General features: G+C 34.6%; 1 protein-coding gene across 11 annotated transcripts in view; it reads left to right on the top strand.

Annotated features, from left to right (window-relative positions):
• The window catches only part of Tweek (transmembrane protein KIAA1109 homolog tweek), a 35,264-nt gene extending 16,684 nt beyond the window's left edge, over positions 1–18,580 (top strand). For 8 of the 11 annotated variants that reach the window (XM_070297907.1, XM_070297906.1, XM_070297897.1 and 5 more), the window contains 28 exons: positions 1,989–2,018; positions 2,125–2,428; positions 2,545–2,943; positions 3,023–3,529; positions 4,128–4,543; positions 4,625–5,069; positions 5,161–5,408; positions 6,026–6,723; positions 6,849–7,009; positions 7,096–7,307; positions 8,109–8,338; positions 8,406–8,624; positions 8,767–8,838; positions 8,909–9,064; positions 9,131–9,310; positions 9,557–9,761; positions 9,846–10,228; positions 10,306–10,706; positions 10,809–11,138; positions 11,227–11,538; positions 13,662–13,854; positions 13,961–14,184; positions 14,259–14,543; positions 14,627–14,815; positions 14,899–15,108; positions 17,537–17,667; positions 17,773–17,984; positions 18,064–18,580. In XM_070297907.1, the coding sequence (XP_070154008.1) occupies positions 1,989–2,018; positions 2,125–2,428; positions 2,545–2,943; positions 3,023–3,529; positions 4,128–4,543; positions 4,625–5,069; positions 5,161–5,408; positions 6,026–6,723; positions 6,849–7,009; positions 7,096–7,307; positions 8,109–8,338; positions 8,406–8,624; positions 8,767–8,838; positions 8,909–9,064; positions 9,131–9,310; positions 9,557–9,761; positions 9,846–10,228; positions 10,306–10,706; positions 10,809–11,138; positions 11,227–11,538; positions 13,662–13,854; positions 13,961–14,184; positions 14,259–14,543; positions 14,627–14,815; positions 14,899–15,108; positions 17,537–17,667; positions 17,773–17,984; positions 18,064–18,283 (7,572 nt within the window). In that variant the 3' untranslated portion in view covers positions 18,284–18,580. The remainder of the gene's footprint in view (positions 1–1,988; positions 2,019–2,124; positions 2,429–2,544; positions 2,944–3,022; positions 3,530–4,127; positions 4,544–4,624; positions 5,070–5,160; positions 5,409–6,025; positions 6,724–6,848; positions 7,010–7,095; positions 7,308–8,108; positions 8,339–8,405; positions 8,625–8,766; positions 8,839–8,908; positions 9,065–9,130; positions 9,311–9,556; positions 9,762–9,845; positions 10,229–10,305; positions 10,707–10,808; positions 11,139–11,226; positions 11,539–13,661; positions 13,855–13,960; positions 14,185–14,258; positions 14,544–14,626; positions 14,816–14,898; positions 15,109–17,536; positions 17,668–17,772; positions 17,985–18,063) is intronic. The other 3 variants (XM_070297898.1, XM_070297908.1, XM_070297899.1) reach the window with 3 other exon arrangements.
• The last annotated feature ends 221 nt before the right edge of the window (positions 18,581–18,801 follow it).

Genomic DNA, 18,801 nt, shown 5'->3' with positions numbered 1-18,801 from the left:
AAGCAGTGGTATCAACGCAGAGTACTGAAAACAGATTTGGCATTTTGATGGTAATTGCTAATTCATGCAACGATTGAAATCTAATAGCTATTGATGTAAAAGTAACAATATTGAATCTTTTAAAAATAGTAAACACGATATGAATACACAGATAAGATAAACACGTTCGACTTTTCATATTCTGCACAATGGAAAATCCATAGTTATCTATTTCATGTTTCGTTTCTCAATATTTGCTTATAAAATTTGCTTTGTAATTAAAATATTTTTCTAACCAAACTTCATATAATATTTTTTCTTATTTCCATTTGTAGAATATCCTCCCACAGTTCATCGGATAAATTCTGGGTCACTCTGTACATTTTTATTATTATTATACATGTTAAAATATGAATTATTATATTGTAACGGTACACCATTCCCGATGCCGCGAATCGGCTCATCGATGCCAGGATTCGGGAGAAGAGAAATCCGATTGCTATGCCCTGGTCTGGTTTAACACTTGGTTTATTCCTCAGTAAACACACAGACTGTCAAGTATAAGACGCTATGGTCGTGTATACGCTTAAAGGTCACGGTATATACAAAATGCGACTCTTATAGCTATAGTTTATAAGGAATGGCGCACAGGCACGCGGTATCAGAATCCAGTAGACCCAGATGGCTGCAGAATCCGGACTTGAAGATGTGCGGTTGGAGGTTGTAGATTACATAGAATCAGGTGACGGCTTGACGTTTCTGGCCCGCTTTGCATTTCCCTTCGACGGATAGCAGTCACGAGATAGCACATTATCTTTCCCGCAGCGCGAGCAGAACTTTTTGGGTGGACGCTTAGTCTTGGCGGGTATGTCCTCTCTGCTTGCAGCCAACAGTACTCGTCTCGGTTGTATGTGATGGCGGTGGTGGGCTTATCGTTAGTGTCGGATGATTCGGGACAGCATTCCTTTCGGTGGCGATTGATTGCTTCGAACTGAGCGGCCTGCGTGCTCAAGTCGTCCAAGCTTGTGGTGTCGGTGAATCGAACGTAGAACTTGTACTCCGGGTTCATATTCTCGTACAGTTGTTCTGCCTGGTGTTGAGCGGAGTAGCCCTCGGTTCATCATGGTGAGCATTGCGGTGGCGTATACCTGGAACGGTTCGTTCGGTTGGTGATAGCGGCTCAGTATGTCTCGCCTCAACTGGTATTGATATCTCGGGGGTAGGAAGTGAGTCTTGAGGTTGTTGCAAAAGTCATCCCAGGTAATCCAAGTCTCACGATTATTTCTGTACCATAGGAACGCGTCGCCCTGCAGCAGTAAAGGAAGCCCTAGGAGCAATAGGTCTTTGTTGTAGTCATACTTTTGATGTAGCTTCTCTGTTTGCTCCAGGAAAGTAAGTGGATCTTTTCCGTCGAAGTGATGGCCCTGGCGGCCCCACTTTCGGATCTGGTTCATTATCTTGGCATGTTCTAATCTAAGAGATCGGGCAGAACCGGTGGATCTCTTGAGATTTCTTCCTCAGAACTTGACATGTTGTCGGCTTCCATGTTAGTCGTCTCGAAAATGGTAAGATGTCTAAATTGGAGTATTGGCTATCACAGAACGTCTAAGCTCTCGGAGCTATCGATCCAGATGCGTTGTTTCAGACGCTGGATCATCTGATCTAATTGGACTCGTCATAAGTTTCCGGTAAAAAAGCCTCAGTAATTCCAGCAGGATTCAGAATGGAAGTGCCGATTCGCCGGCTTTTATATCTAGCCGGTACGTATCGGCCAGTCTCCCACTCACGCTACAACTACACGTGGTGGGATGGCGCCTATGGTGAGGCCGCCAGAGGTGCGAGCATTTGTTTTATTAGTATACTAGGGATGCACCGTTACAATACTATACTATATAGTCTTCCTATTAAAATATGTAAGAGATGTATTTATAGGAATGTAAAGATTTATAAGTATATGTTGAAAAATTACATGTGTGTTTACTTTCATGTTCATTTCCTTGCTTACATAGGTCTTTCGTACAGAGCAAAAGCCTATAAAGGTATATTTCAAAATTTTGCGTTGTTTGATATTCTATAATATGGATACGTTGCTTTAATGCGAAATTAAACTAAAAATATTTTTACTTCTTCTTTTTTCTTTTGCAGGACTCAAAAATCAACACTATGACTACCGATGACACTGAAGATTCAGATGTACAAAGCGGTGCTTTTCTGTATCCAATGAAAGATTCTCTTAGATTATTAGACGCACATCTGATATTTGAGCCACTTTTGTCATCTTTATCGGTTATGCCACAACAGATGTTATCAGTTATTGGATCAGGAAATGTAAATAACGTATCTTCCTTAGACTCGTTAGGCTCAAATTTGTCTCTTGTTGGCAGTATGGACACCATGCGTATTGATATAGTTGTGAGCGAATTTGGAAAAGTTACAGATAAAAAGAAAAGTAAGTTTACAAAATTATTAAATTGTGGATATAGAGGTGTGTGAGGAATATATTTTTTTTAATATATATATTATATATATTATACTTATGTATATATTTTTTTAAATTTTATATAGATAACAAGTATCAGCCGAGAAAAGGAAGTAATTCGAAATTTTATCTCGATATACCACCGGAGACGCCAGCGTTTCTATGCGAAAGAATTGGCGTAGACATTGATGTGAAAAAAATGGCCGATATGACAGTGGACGATATGATACAAAAGCAAAATGTTTTATACATATCAAGGGGTCAATTGAAGAAGCATACCAGCACGGTAGTTAATATTAGTCTAAATATCCGGTACATAAGCCAGCAAGTGAATATGCCTCTTCTCAGATTATTGCATCAGATAAGTAACATGTATCAGAACGTTAAGGAGACGCAGATGGAATTGAAAGAGCAACAGCCAGAGGGAAAACAAAGCGCTAATATAATCGTCAATGATACCGCCGCGAAGAACGGCTCATCCTCGAGTAAGCGTATTTTTATTAGTCACACTAAAATAAAGTTGTATCTGTCCATATAATAAAAAATTTAATATTTTGTTTCTAGCATCTGATTTGCAAGAACAATTTCTCATTAATGGCAAAAAGATGGAGGCACCACTGTTACGTAGTAGTTTCGGTGAGCCCAACCAACCGAAAATATTATCAGGTACGACTGTGCAACGATCGCGGCCACAGAGTTTTGCGCAAAAATTACGAAGCACCGGAAAAAGCGTGAAGGGATACATCAATTTGAGCGAGGGTGTTATTACGCCCAGTTTCGGAGCAAGTCCTAGCGGATCGAATTTAGATAAATGCACGGATGTGACATGTAAGGATAGCGCGCACTTGACACCACGATGTTGGAAAACTATATATTACCTTCTCGATTTGTACGCGACTCGTCCAGAGACTAAAACTATTACCCATCGGTTTTCGATACCGGCGGATGTGGCGGAACATTGTAAGAGTGGTAAAAAGTACGAGATCTTGAACGAGACCAAGGATATTGATATTGAGAAAGGATTGAATGCGGAGAATAGTTCAACACCCGTTCCTCCATCGAAAGAATTGAGTGAGTCTTTTTTTTTTTTTTTATATATATATATATATATATAGTACCGGGTGTCTACGCCCTGAAAAAACATGGAAAATCTGGAATTCCCAGAGATTTTTTTTATACCTGCTTTTTTTTATACCTGAAAAATTAGGGAATTCTCATGGAATTTTATAATATGTAAAACATATTATAAATATATATATCTATCTCTGTTTATTTATTCAGTTTCTTAGCAAAATATTGAATATACATTCTTTATTGTAATTTTTAGTAACAAAAAAATGAAAAGCATTGACGCAACTGAAAAGTGTTTATCTTACGAAAGCTATTCAGTTTTTTGAGTATATTTGCAAATCTAACACTTGAAACTTGAAGAGGCTCTGTATTTTTTATGAATGAAAGGCATTAGAAAACATGACACAATAAAACGATTTATTTTAAAAAATTGCATAAAAAAATCTTTAAAATATTTTTTTACCTAAAATTTTCAACAAAAATATCTGAAACATCAAGGAATTTACAGGGAATCTTTCTATGATTTGAGTAGACACCCTGGATACACTCTTTATCTTTTTTTCAGCATCGATATAATAATCGAATGTCATAATTGTAGATATTGTAACGGGTGAAAGAACGAGATTGATTATTTTTGGCGTCGCGCGAATTCATAGAACCAGATTATTAGCTACTTTAAGTGGCTTGAAGCTCGAAGCGGAGATCACTAGTCTACATGCTAGTTTGACTTGCCGCAAGAAATCGCGACCCGCGAGTTTAGAATGCAGTATGACCGGACAAATCGGGAGAACTATGATTGTTTTACTAGAGGGCGTCGCCCCTAGTCAACAGACAGTCGTAAAAGTCACTGTTGGAAAATCTCAAGCTCTATATTCCAGCATCACGAGGCGTCAAAAGGACAAGAATAGCGGTTTACTGACCATCGGTGCTGTTAATATCGATATACCTCAGCATCCCGTAGCCTTGCACGGAATGATGACAAGAGGTAGCAAGCAATTGTCGTCAACGCTACAGGTAGATATCAATCTTATCTAGCTCGTTCAATTTATTTAAAGAGATATATGTGAAAAAAGAGAAATATATATCCCTATGTAGGAACTAAGAGTTACTCGAACATCATCAAGAATGTCGCGAGGACAGCAACAGGATGATGTGGATGCTGCTCCGGGCAGTCCACATCATTATGCTCCGGCTCCATCGATGGACATGGAAAAAGAAAAACCACAGACTGTGTCCAGTCTTTTGGAGCCTATTGTTATGCAATTCCACATAATACTTCAAAGCCTGAGCATTACCGCGGCACTATTACCATCTCTTCAAGCGCAGTACAAGATGGACCAGGTAAATAGTTCCGGTATAACAGGCAGCAAGGCTAAATTTACCATAGACTTGCCCCATCATAATCTGAGTTTCACGACAAAGCTGCAAATAACTGAAGCGAATCTACCATCTGAAGCTAGTATTGAATTACCTAAAGTGCACGTTTCTGCCGAATACGTTCAAGACGGAACTGGTAACTTGAACGATAGTAAATTAGCAGGTAAATAAATCGTGTGTTTTTTTTTTTTTTTTTTTTTTTTAATTTTAATAATCGTATTTTTTAACAAAATTTCCCGATCACTATTTCATAGACGGTGTCGTGTTGAGGCAAGGTAGCTACTTAAGCGCAACCGCAGATATTGGAATATTTGAGCATTCCTTAACGACGGATCTCTTAAATCATTTAGTATTTGTACAAAAAGTATTTATGAAAGAAGTAAACGAGGTTGTGCAAAAGGTTTATGGAGGTGAAAAGCCAGTGCCATTGTGGTTCGAAGACGACGAATCGACCAACTCTACTTTGAAACGAATTTTATTCTCGCTAATTATACGAATTAAAGTAAGAAGAATCTTTCGAAATTTTTTTTTTATATATTTATTGGTAATTAAAATCGTGAACTTATTATTAATTTGTAGCAGTCTTTTTGATTAAGTATCAAAAAATACACGCAGGTTGAGGAAAAAGTATCAGACCGATAAAATATCTCGAAAACAAGGCATTTGAGAAAAAATGTTATATACAAAAGTTGTAGGGTTTTAAGTGTTTAAGTATTAAGTAGCAATATTAATGTGACTTTAAGTAGCATTGTTAAGGCATAAAAGTCACTTTTGGATAATACTAAGCTGGCGGTACTGTATCTTTCAAGCCTTATAACTTGGAAAATACTTAACGGAAAGGAACTTTATTATTGTGTTTTGAAAAGCTTTTAAGGTACAAGAATATCGAATAAAAAATGGAGGTTTCCATTTAAAATTGATTTTCAGTTCTCCTCCATAACTGTGCTCAAGGTCAAATTGGTATCACCAATTTGATGCATTTGTTGAAATTTTTGTATAACGTTTGTATATAACATTTTTTTTCTCAAATGCCTTGTTTTGAGATATTTTACCGGTTCGATACTTTTTCTTCACTCTGTACATATGTATATAAAAAAAGAGAACGTTATTTTTTTACAGAGGATTCAATTGACCGCAACAACTCCGACAAACTCGGCGGTGCGGCTAGAAACCGGCGCAGTCGAATTTCAATTATCCAACAGAGTGCAAAATGTTTCTGGAGCTACTCAACCTAATCCCTACATGAAATTATTCGGCAAAGCTCAAGTTGATATTAATTTGAGTCTGGGACAATTGTTGAAAAATGTCCTGTTTGAAGAGGTGGAGCCCGAATTTCAGCAGTTTGCTTTCTTCAACACTAGAGTGGGACTGCGAAATGCATTTCAAGAAGAGATGGCACAAGATGAGGATAAGGAAGTGGTTTTAATTACTCTTAAACGTCCACTGATCTATATACAACCAATGGCTATCGATAAAGCTATACTCGTTTGGTTAAATTACAAAAATGCATACGAGTATTGGAACGAAAAGAGATCTAATTTAAATAAAGAGGTATTAACTGCCACTCAGCAAGTATTTGAGAAGGTTCCATTTGGGCAACTGACAAGTCAGCTCAGTGCACCTCATCTTGGCACATTGTTTTTACAATTAACAGTCGATGATATGGGTATCTGTTTGCCACTTAATCCTTTACCGCCAAATAATTGGAGATTGAACAGAGGTCTTTATGACGGAGAATCGCGAGGAGCTGTTGTAGTGACACTGGAAAACACAAGCATATCCGCATGTAGCAGTGGTAGCCTGGTTAGTAAAGGAAGGTATGTGTTTACATATATATGTCTACAGTTTCTTATTCTTATAATATATAGGCTCACACTCATATTTACATATATAAAATTATTTTTTATGTATGTTTTCAAACTACATCTTTTGTCATTTCTAGGTTTGTAGGATTATGTTTGAGATTTGCGGAAGATTTTGAAACTTCATTGGACGATTGGAAGCCAGATATGGCTGATAGCAATATAATGAATTTATGTGTTGTATCAGAAGGCACTTATGAAGTATGTAGTAGAACTATCGCGCAGAAACAAGACAAATCTGGTGTGTAATCCTTGCATTTTTTTTATAAAATTGATATTTTAAAAATATATATATTATTTTGCGAATATATAATTAATTTCTTCTAGATAATGCCAAGTGGATCTTAAATGTTCAATGGCAAATGGAAGGAGTTGATATTCATCTTGATGTCAGTGTAGGACAACAGCTATCGGCTCTTGGACATACATTAACAATGTTAACTGGTTCTGAAGAAGAAGATGATATTCACGTTCCCCCAGATTATGATAGTGATGATGGAGATCAACCGGAAAATAGCACTAGCCAGGTTAAAAAAAAAGTATGGTTTAATTATTTTTATTTTTTGGCATCTTCATACGCACAACTTTTGTATTATATACACGTATTTTAAAGTAAGTAATGTAGAATGAACGCAATGTCATATAAAATAGAAATAAGTAAGTTTATACGTTTATTTCACTTTGTGATATGAAAGAGTAAATTTTGATTTCAATGCATTTATTTTATATCTCGCGCATATTTAATGAAATATACGCAGATTTCATTAAATATACGCGGGAAATTTATAAATTTAAATAATTATGAATTTGTAAATGTAATAATTTTAATAAATTTATTACATTTAGACAAAGTATGGCTAAAAATAATTGGACTGATCTCTTTTAATTATGTATTTTGTGCGAGAGTCAACTATCAACAAATGGCATTATTTTAAAATATCAAGTCAAATCTATCTAACTATATAAAAAGGTGGGAGGGAGGGAGAGAGGGAGAGGGTGAGAGGGAGGGGAGAGCGGAGAGAGAGGGGGGAGTTAATAACGAAATTGATATACAAACATTAATGTATAGTAAATAAAATAAAAATACATAATACTTATTTTTTAAATTTAATTATATTTGGTTAAAATATATACATTTGTTTTTAAATAATATATGAAAAATATATAATACAGAGAGAGTGTAAAATATAATTATTTTAAAAATATAATGTTTATTTTCGTGTCTCACATTTACATTAAAGAAATAAATCTCAAGATTGTAATATTTTATTATTTCAAGATCTTAGAATTACACCGCAGTGTGATATCTTATTTAGAGCTAAAATTGTTTGTAATTACAGGAAAGCATATTAATGAAAAAATCGAAAAATTGGACGGATAGTCTACCAGCATTTATTTTTGATTCCACACTTGATGCAAAGAAGAGATCACAATTGATAGAAAAGGAAATGAACGAACAAGCTAAGATAATAAATGATTTGCGATCATTAGGCGCTTCGCACGGAACAATCGAGCAAGAAATGAAACGTCTACATGAATTAGAAGCAATGGTATTTAAAGATTTTAGAAGGTATGTTATAAAATTATTATTATTATTATTATTTTATATGTTTTGGCTTCTAAAATTTATTTTCCAGAGATATGATTCAAAAGTTAAGGAGGCAATCGGTTAAAGCTTCTGGTATCAAGGGTAAATTAGGTCTCGGTAGTAAACCGAATACGTATCGTTCGAGATCATTTATTGTACCTTCGCCTACACCAGAACATCACTTAGAAAGCCCGGAAGATATTAATACGGAAATTAATTCAGCAAATTCGGCTAGTTATGAAAGCAGCCCTAGAAGCGGTCCCAGTCGGTATGCATTTTACATGTCCAATTAAATATCGTTATTCTTTAAAGCACTTTCTAATCGAATTTTTTCAAAAATAATGTTTTAAACTTTAGTAAATTTTTACGAATTATAGGTTTTTTTATTTAATTAACAATGATTATCACAGATCAGCTTCCTTGCGTGTAAAAGGACTTGGTGGACCACGAGTTACATTTAGTGATACACATACAATGGGAAGGTATGTCTGAAGTTACATTAGCAATGAAAAAAAAGAAAAGATGTGTAAAATAAATATCTACTTTTATCAGGCAATCATCTTTACCAAGCGCTAGTTCTGACTTGAGTTTACCGGAAGGGGAATTGGAATGGCCAGAGACTATCGAGATAGAAGGAGAACGAGTTGAATTAAGAAAAAAAAATAGAGATACTAGTTGTACATCTAGTTATGATAGTATGGAGGGAAAGTATGTATTCTCAATAATTGCAAGCTACATGTGTATGAAATACGTTAAGCTTATATTTTTTTTCAGTGCACCGTTGCTCGATTCATTTGGAAAAGAACAAGCTTCGTCGACGTCGTCTCCATACATTACTTCCCAGAAAACTCAAGAACCAAATATAGACTTTGAGCTCGATGTCAAAGTTTTAATTAATAGCGGGAAATGTGTATTGCATACAAAAGATCCAGGAAAGGAAGACGAAATTAAATTGTAAATATTTATAATATCGCATTTTTTAACTTGCTTTCTTAATTATATAATATTTTTCCATATCTAATATCTTTCTTAATAATTAATATAATTTTTATGTGTAATAAAAATAATAATATACATTAGATAAATACTATATATATAATAATTACGCACGCACGCACGCACGCACGCACACACACATATATATATAGTATATGTATGTATATGTGTATGTAATATAAATTCTCTTTTTCTGTTTTACAGCTTGAGTAGAATGAAGAAAGAAAGATCGTGTTCCGGTGGTATGTTCGAATTTCAATGTGGCAGTCCCAATAGTAGCAGAAAACATTTGAATAGTAAAGAGAAGCCATCCACGATTAGCACATCTCGATTGAGATATTTGCAGCATAATATAAATGTGCCTTTGGTAGATTTAACAATTTTTCATATTCCTGGTTTAGATGTTAAGGTAAGATTTAAGATTTTATTTATATATCTGCGATTTATCGCGATTTTTCAAACAGCAGATATAAAGAGCATATTTTTTTTGTAGGTTCATTATGAATCCAAAACTCTTCCAGAGGAACCATTATCTCCCCGCGTATCTGCTGAAAATAGTCTGTTGAATCCAATTACGATGACAATGCTCAGAAAATCTAGTACTAAAAAAGCGAGTCTGTTTGCTTGGATGACTCTTCAAAGCATTCCAGAGGAAACTATCATTAGTCCTCATATTCTTGAATTTCTAGAGCAAACTTTAGAGCCAATTCCAAGCAAGAATAACTTTCAGAGTAGCGCGCAAACGAATGTTAGCTTTTTACTGGAAAATACAGAAAACACATCGTGGGCTGCCACGGCTGCGAATAGCAATTACGTTTATGCCAGTTTCCCCGTTGACGTTATAGTATATTTTCATATGCAGCCATCTACGTTTAGGTAAAAGAAAAATCGCGATATATAAGTTTTAAAAGAGAAATTCAACATTTGTTAATAAATAATAATTTTTATTATAGATTCTCGTGTTTACCAGTTTCACGAGTAGAATGTATGCTGCAGTTGCCATCTCTCGATATTGTGTTCTCGTCGAAACGGGCCGAGGAAGAATTAATAGAATTTCGAGAATTTAAATCTCAAACAACGGGAAAAGAAACAGGCTCAGCCATTGGTGGATTATCCGTTACAGGTTGTCTAGCGGATTTTTCTGTTTATATTTTTCACCCCTATGGAGGCGGGAAGAAGACAGGGCTAAAGGAAGCGCAATGGTCGCCTTTATCGGATAGCGAGAGGAAAGATTCATTGAGTATAAATGTTGAATTCGTTAAATTTCATTTATCGAGAAGCAGGAAACAAAACTTTCAAAGCGAACAACTCAAAAAGCTTTCGGATACTAGCCGTGCTGTCATACGATTCTCAAGTATGTATATAAATGTGTTAAGATGTCGAGCACATGTTTATGCACCAATTTATCTAGATAAATTCTCGTGCAATAAGTTTTCCAAACATTAATCTTTTTCAGCAATTATCGATATTGGATCTGCCTCGTTTAAATATGACATGCGTCGATTAACAGAAATTCTGGCTTTTCCAAAAGCATGGTACAGACGCAGCATAGTGAGACGCTTGTTTTTGGGAGATTTAAGTTCAGGTACCGCATACTCAGAAGGAGATGGAAGTTTTCCGTTAAATCAAGAAGAGGCGGTCATGGGTAGCTCATTGTTGAAGCATTACGATAGACACACATGCGATCCGTTATCAAAAAGCGCACCTGAAAGAAGTCCTGTATTAAATAGAGAAAAATTGAAGTTAAGTTTGGAGAACGATATGCCAAGACCTGCGCGATTAAAAGGTATTTACAGTAGTGCATTTTATGCAATTAAAAAAATTAATGAAACGCTTGGGACTTGTACAAATAAATAATTATATCTTTGTAACAGATATCGGGAGAGCATGGAGCTTTACCACGGACAAGCAAATATCGTCGGAGATTAAATTAAGAGAATCTGCGTGGGAGACATTGGTGTTATTCGCGGTGAATTTTACGCGTTTAAACGTGCATATGAATATGGGTAACGTAATGGGCAACGTTAGCTGGATGACAAAAGATTTTAGATCGGACGGTAGACTATCTATCGGCAGCACGGGACATAAAAATTTATACATAGGCATCAGTCTAGGAGGATCGAGTCTAGATGCGAAAGGTGGTATAGTTGGTGGGACAATCGAATTGAGTAGAATCGATACTTATAGTGAGTTTTTTTTCTAATAAAATTAAGTTATTGAATACATAGGGTGTTTCAGAATCTCTGTTACAAACTTTGAGAACTGGTAGAACTCGGTGAAAACATCGTTTTTTATTAAGCAATTCTTGTGTCCTCCGTCCTGAAACCCTGGCATGTCGCATGGCCTCAACGCTCTTCTGATTTCAACCTTCTTGATTTTTACCTCTGGTGTGTCAAAAGTACTGTGTATATCATCCTCGTTGACACCAGGGAGGGATCTAGTTAGATCAATGAAGCTCTTCACCAAATCAGGAACAATCCTGTCATTTTTGAAAATGTAAGGCCGTCAATGTCATGTAGATGTAATAAGTGTAATGAAATAGGGAGAAGACACTTTGAACATTTTTTTGTAGTGTTGTTGGCTGAAGTCTGTGCCCCTCACTGTTGGGTTGCCTAGGCGCCAGGATTCCAAGACGTGTATTTCTTTAAGGACGCGGAGAACGGGGATTGCTTAATAAAAAATGATGCTTTCACTGATTCCTATCACCCCTCAAAGTTTGTAACAGAGATTCTGAAACACCCTGTATATCAGATTGTGTTGTAGATTCGAAACGTTTACGTATTGTTTATATGATATTTACGTGGACTTTTTTTATGTAAACATGTGAACTATGTGAACTATTATAAATCAAATGTCATAAAATATAAAAATGATATTATATATTACAAAATAATATTAATATATATACATAAGATGTTCGGATATTCAACCGACAAACTTTCAGAGATTGTCGAGAGCACCCTAAGGATCATTTTTTGCAAATGGACCTAGGGTCCAGGGAAGCGCATCGTTACATTGCTATGACGTCGGGAATGTCGGCGACATGGCAGCCTGCCATGGACGTGACAATGTTACAAACGCTTAATTTAGACAACGCATGGTACGTTGCTTATCCGAAAACCGCAATTAAATGGCAGTGGCTAAACAATATGAGGAAGAACATATTGAGAAATTAGACATGCTCAGAAAGCATATAAGGATCATGTTTCTATCTTCTGGCACAGACCTACAGAGTATAGTCGATCATTGCTATTTAATTGTGGTACTTTTCGGACAAGCAACCCGTCATGAGCTGTCTAAATTAAGCGTTTGTGACGTCACGTGCATGGCAGGCTACTTTGCTTGGAGCCTTATGCCGCCGATATTCCCGACATCGTAGCAATGTAATAATACGTTTCCGACCCTAGTCGGTTCATTTGCAAAAAGTCCTTAGGATTCCCCCGACAATCTCTGGAAGTTTGTCGGTTGAATATCCGGACAGCCTGTGAATTAACATTATTTTGTATATATTTATAATATTTCGTAATATATTTTGTAATATATTTTGTATATACAGGGTGTCCCAGATCATTTGAGACAATACTCGTGTGCAGATAGAACGGACCAAACTGACTGTGAATCGAGAAATCCTCTATCATTTTTTTTTTATAACATTTAATAAAAAGGAGTTATTGTTGAATAAAGTCTGGCCAATCAGCGCCGATCTTTAGTCGAGTGCATGTCGGTGAACCGCGCGCCTGGTAGTATGCGGCAGCGCACACTTCACGCCGCGACTCATCGACGTGCGCCCGGCTAAAGGTTGGCGCTGATTGACCAGACTTTACGAGATAATAACCCAGTAAACACAAAGTAACAGTAACATAATGTTAATGTTATAATTTCCCACTCAACAATGTAACTATTATGTACAAGGCATATTATATTGCAGTTACATTGTTGAGTGGGATATTATAATATTGATGTTATATTATTGTTACTTTGTGTTTACTGGGAACTTCTTTATTAAGCGTTATAAAAAAAATGATAGAGGACTTTTTGACTCAGTTTGGTCCTCTCTATTTGCACACAAGTATTGTCCCAAATGATCTGGGCCACCCTGTATGGATGTATATATATATATATATATATATATATATATATATATAATAAAATCCGATTTGTAGAATCTTTTGACATGTTAAACATAATTTATATTGTTTATGCGTAGATGTAGACTATTATATTTTATGCGTAAATGCCCAATTCTAATATGCATTGATAAATTATTATAGAATTTAATCTATTAATTTTTTATATGTATTTCATATAGTACACATTCGAGAAGAACCTGGAATAGAACCTGATCATACAGTAGGATTGAAATTATTTGCATTAGAATTACGATTGGATTATATGGGAACAAGTGTGTTAATGTCTCGAGTGTCTTCTTTGGACGTTACTCTCAGAGATGAATGGAAAATTAATCGTAGCAATAACGGTGATGCTTTCATGCCAACACGAAGGTATATATATGTTTGAATTTATTTAAATCAAATTGTCCTTAATGTTATATTGTTATATAACAACATATTAAGATATAAAAAAATACAGATATGTTAATATGTACAGGCCCGCAATTATTTTTATGCATGGTGATCTGGGTTGGGATCAATTACAAATCATGATCAGTAAATCAACAACGGCCGACTTACTGAAAATGTTTTACAAATTGGACGAGTTCTTTAGTCAACAATTTAAGAGTAGTAAACGCGTCTTTAGCTCGTTGCAACCGAAACATCAAAGGATAAATAACAGCAGTTTTAAGAAGAGGCAACAGAAGAAGAGATCCGATGGTAAATAAAAACTGTTAGAATTGTCAGTCCCTTCATGATAAAGATGTACGATATTAATTAAAATTATTATATAGGAAGTCCATGGAATTTAAACCAGAGTGCGATATCGGACGCTAGACATCATAGACACTGGCAAAGAGTATTAGCCCAAGTAGCTGGTCTTCAATTAGGAAGCTTAAAATTTTCTTTGCCATCAACTGGTACTGTCCTCGGCGGTACGATGGAACTTCATGGATGTAATATTAGCTTGGCATGTTTCCATGGAATTAATTTCAAAAGCAAAAGTTGGGCTATATTCTCGCTGAAAGAGCCCTGTATAAGTTTTGCTACGGAAGCCCAAGAAATACCAAGTGTTGAAAGTAAATGGATATTACATATTGCGAGCGCGTATTTTTTTATAACATGCCAATTTGTTAAATTTTTACCTTTTTCTCCTTTGTAGCGCCCAACACATATGATGTTCACGTCGTACAAACATTGACCATCAGTCTAGGTCACCAACAGGAACAACACGCGAGACATCATTCCATGGCAACTGTCTGTAGATTAAGTCGAAGTGTTTTATTTCCGCCGCAATTTAAATCTTTACAAGAATGGTTTCATTATGCATTTGCTAGTAGTGAGATCGATGGTATGTATTAAATCTGTACGAAAGTTTATTTTATTTATCCTTTTACATCTGTAACATTTTTGTTTGTCCTTTTCATTGTACAGCGGTAGATAGATTTCCGTGCGTCGAAAGGGATAAGATAGAAAATACATTGGTGGACGGTAATAACGCGTCGCGTGGAAGAAGTACGTCCGCAACATCTGGCAAGCTGCAGGAACATTCGCACACGCGAGAGGTGATATTTGCTTTACCTTCGTTGCAGTTGCATTTGAAAACTGAACATTTACAAACCGCTAGAACGCCAGATGTTATAGGTATGTAAATCGATTTTTCAAACAATTGCTTCGTAATTATTTCATCTGTATAATCAATATGCATCTGTATAATCTATCATTTGCCCTTACATATAAAGAGATTGGTGTGCAACAATTTTCTATGAGATATGAAAATAAGAGATAAACACATACATACACAATGACATATGATAATTATTTGACATACGTTAATTACTTACAGTAATTTTATTTGGAAATGTAAATTAAATTATGTATACCGCGTCAAGTTCTTTTTTGTTTAATTATTTCAAGCGTACAAATGATAGCATTACATATTCAATGCGCGAATTATTCTGCAATTGGTTTTCTTATATATTTTTAGGACTGCCTAAGCATATTTTATACAGTAAGTAGAGAATGAGAAGTTTATTATATTTGGAATGGTAGGAGAGGGTATAGAGCAATCTACTTGGTATACTTTTCATATTATGTAAAGTGTAGAGAGATCCTTAAATATCTATAAATCTTACCGTTATTTAACAAAAACGGAAAATAACGACGAACGAGTTGAAGTTTGCAGTCCCCCAAATAGCTTAAGCTGCACTTTGTGCATTCATCACAGTCGTGTGTTTGCACGAAATATAAGTATATATACTTAAGTAGAGAATGCAGAAAGGACGCAATGTTTAAAAAATGTCAATTTTGGCTTTTAGAATGACTTTTCCAAAACTTATATTTTGATGCGTTTGGATTTCCACTTTTTTTTTTTGGGCCCATTTCTAATGATTTAAATTTTAAATCGTCTAAACCCCAAGAAAAATTCTTAAATTAATCAATATTCGTGAAATATGATTATATTGGAAATATGGGAGCAGGGGGAGGAGGGATACCATATTACCGAAGTTACTTTTTCAATCATATTTATATTTTAATTTTTAATGCATTGTAATATTTAACGAGCACGAAAAATGATTTTTTGTTTAAAATACATGATTTCACGGTTTAACTTTTTATAGTGTACCATATAAAAGAGTATTTTTCGTATTTTTACACATTTAAAAATTGTTTTGTGTAAATAATTGGTACCCAGCAAGCAAAATCCGCGCAATATATCAAATTGACAACAAATATTCAAAAGCTGCTAGCAAATTGGCATCAGTTACATTCGCATTAGGCTTGTGATTTGCCGGCAGAGCCTGCTCATAAAATCTGAAAGATCATCTCTTATCTATCTGATTTATCTCTGAATTTTACATATTTATATATTACAATTTTATATATATTTCCAATCATTTATTAGCATTTCTGTCGAGAGATATGTTTTTACGTGTAAAGACACGTTTTTGCATGCAGGTAACACGGTTTTTACGTGCTCGATTTTTCGATACTCTTATATTAAATGTCATCATTAGATGACAAGATCAACTGTACTGAATCAGTAACAAAATCTGAAAATATCGCCTCCTTTTAGAGTTCGTAACTAACTCAAAAAGTCTCCTCGGAATGGTTAAAACTTTAATTTCTTATCTTGAATCTTCTAATCTAAATATTTGAACACAATTTTGCTTTCTTTTATCTTCTTTCTTCTTTCATATTTTCCTTTTTCTCTTTTATCTCTAAATATCATTATCATACATTTTACTTATTCTCCTTTTCTCTACAAGAGAAAGAAGAAAGAAGAAAGAAGAAAAGTAACAATAATTCTTGAAAGTTGATAAACTCTCTCATTTAACAAGAAAGTTTGTTGTTATTTACTAATTTATCTGTTGATGGCCGGTTTATTTTAACCCACCATTCCTTAAGATCAGTCCAAGCCAATAAAACTCGAAGAAGAAGAAGAAGATCACCCTTTCAAGAAAACATCTTGAGGATTGATTTGTTGCTTCCTATATTCGTTATTTCAGCGAATGGAAATTACAATCATTTTTTACGAAACTCATAAGAGATTATACTTGATCATCATGAATATATGATGTTTTTCGAAAGCCTTCTTTTCCGCGATATAATCTGATATTTTTAAAGTGCACGAATGAAAGATAAATAAGATAGTCTCGGAAAGAAATTATTTTCGAAAAATTTCTATTCTGCATATGATAACATTTTACGAACATTAATCAATTTAAAGACTTTCTCTCCAAGATTTAAATCATTAGAAATGGATTCAATAATAAAAGAAAATATAAATATATATAAAGATCAAAACATATTAAAATATGGATTTCGGAGACAAAAATTGACGCTTTTTTAATATCATTTTTTATAATTATTTGATGTAACCAGCGTTAACTGGCAATGCTTTTAAGTAAGCATGGAAGGAAAATTAATTGTACTTTTATTGTTATATGCATTTATAAGAGAGTATATGTTGCAAAATATAACTCTTTAAGTATACACAAAAATATTCAATTTTAATAATTATCGTTAAAAAAACACTGTTGTTATTGTATTCTATTATTTTGATTTGCAGGCGAGAAACCATTGGTCGAATGTAGTTTTATAACGGAGTTTGAAGATCACATATTTGTTACTGTTGACGCTGAAGCCTTTTTCTTTCTACATGATCTCATTACATCATATGTAAAAGAAAAGGAAAGAGTGGTAAGGATTTTTAGAAAAATTTCAGGACATTTAAAATAGCTTCGAATTTTATTTTCAGAGAAAGAAAAATATTTTAATTTGTATGAAATTTCTTCCATTACATAGCACACTATACAGAGTATGGGTGCAAGAGCACACAGTCCTGATCATCAAGAGAGAAAAAATACAAATTCAAGTATAGCAGCTAATGCATCCAGTGTATCCAGCATCGCTGTAGAAGATGAGAAAAAACGTAAACAGTTTGATCCAGCTGAAATGTTTATAAAAGATTGGCGATCATATAGATGTAAAACGTGGCACTTGGAGCCAACAGTAAGGTGAGTTACCTTTTTAAATTAGGTTCCTTCTTTTTATCGCAGCTAATGAAAATAACGCTTGTCGTATGTCTCTGCCAAGACTACTCTCTTGGGCCGGCAAAAGTATAGAGCCTTACGGCATCGATTATATCCTTCAAAAATTGGGATTCTCTCATGCACGCACGACGATTCCAAAATGGATACAACGAGGATTTATGGATCCTTTAGACAAATTGCTTGCCATTCTTATGTTAAGAATGGTATTAGCCGTTCGCGAAGAGCCATCGGACGAACAAAAAGAACATAAAAGAGAAAAATAATACCAAATTGATCTTTTCTTATGTTTTTGCAAAAGCATCAAATGTATATAATGTGATCTCTTCTTCCTATGTATTCGAATTATATTAATAATGGTGCAATAACGAGCGTAAGAACGGCATAATAATCAATGTTACTTCAGATGCGATAAAGAAGTCTATGCATAAAGTAACATCAAGCCTATGTATAATTTTTTTTGTGTGTTTAAAATAGTTTATAAATTTTAAAATAAATGGTATTAAAATGGGAATATGATTGGAATAAAATAGTGATTGATAATAATCGTTTGTAATAATCGTCGTAAAAATAATCTTCGTAGAGAGAGAAAGAAAAAGTGGGGAGGGAGGGAGAGAGATGGGGAAGGGAGGGGGGGAGACAACTTATATTTATAAAACTGACATACATTTTTAAACGTATGGTACAAGATATTTCAGTATAGAGAATTGTAAATGTAATTATAATAAAACGTAAAATGGTGTATATTGAAGCAAATGTATATTGCTAATATACATAGCATATA

Source organism: Polyergus mexicanus, unplaced genomic scaffold (genome assembly GCF_030449975.1).
Source record: "Polyergus mexicanus isolate NDT 795.1 unplaced genomic scaffold, iyPolMexi1.0 SCAF_6, whole genome shotgun sequence".
In the NCBI taxonomy this organism is placed as follows: domain Eukaryota; kingdom Metazoa; phylum Arthropoda; class Insecta; order Hymenoptera; family Formicidae; genus Polyergus; species Polyergus mexicanus.
This window is presented reverse-complemented; position numbering and strand designations above follow the sequence as displayed.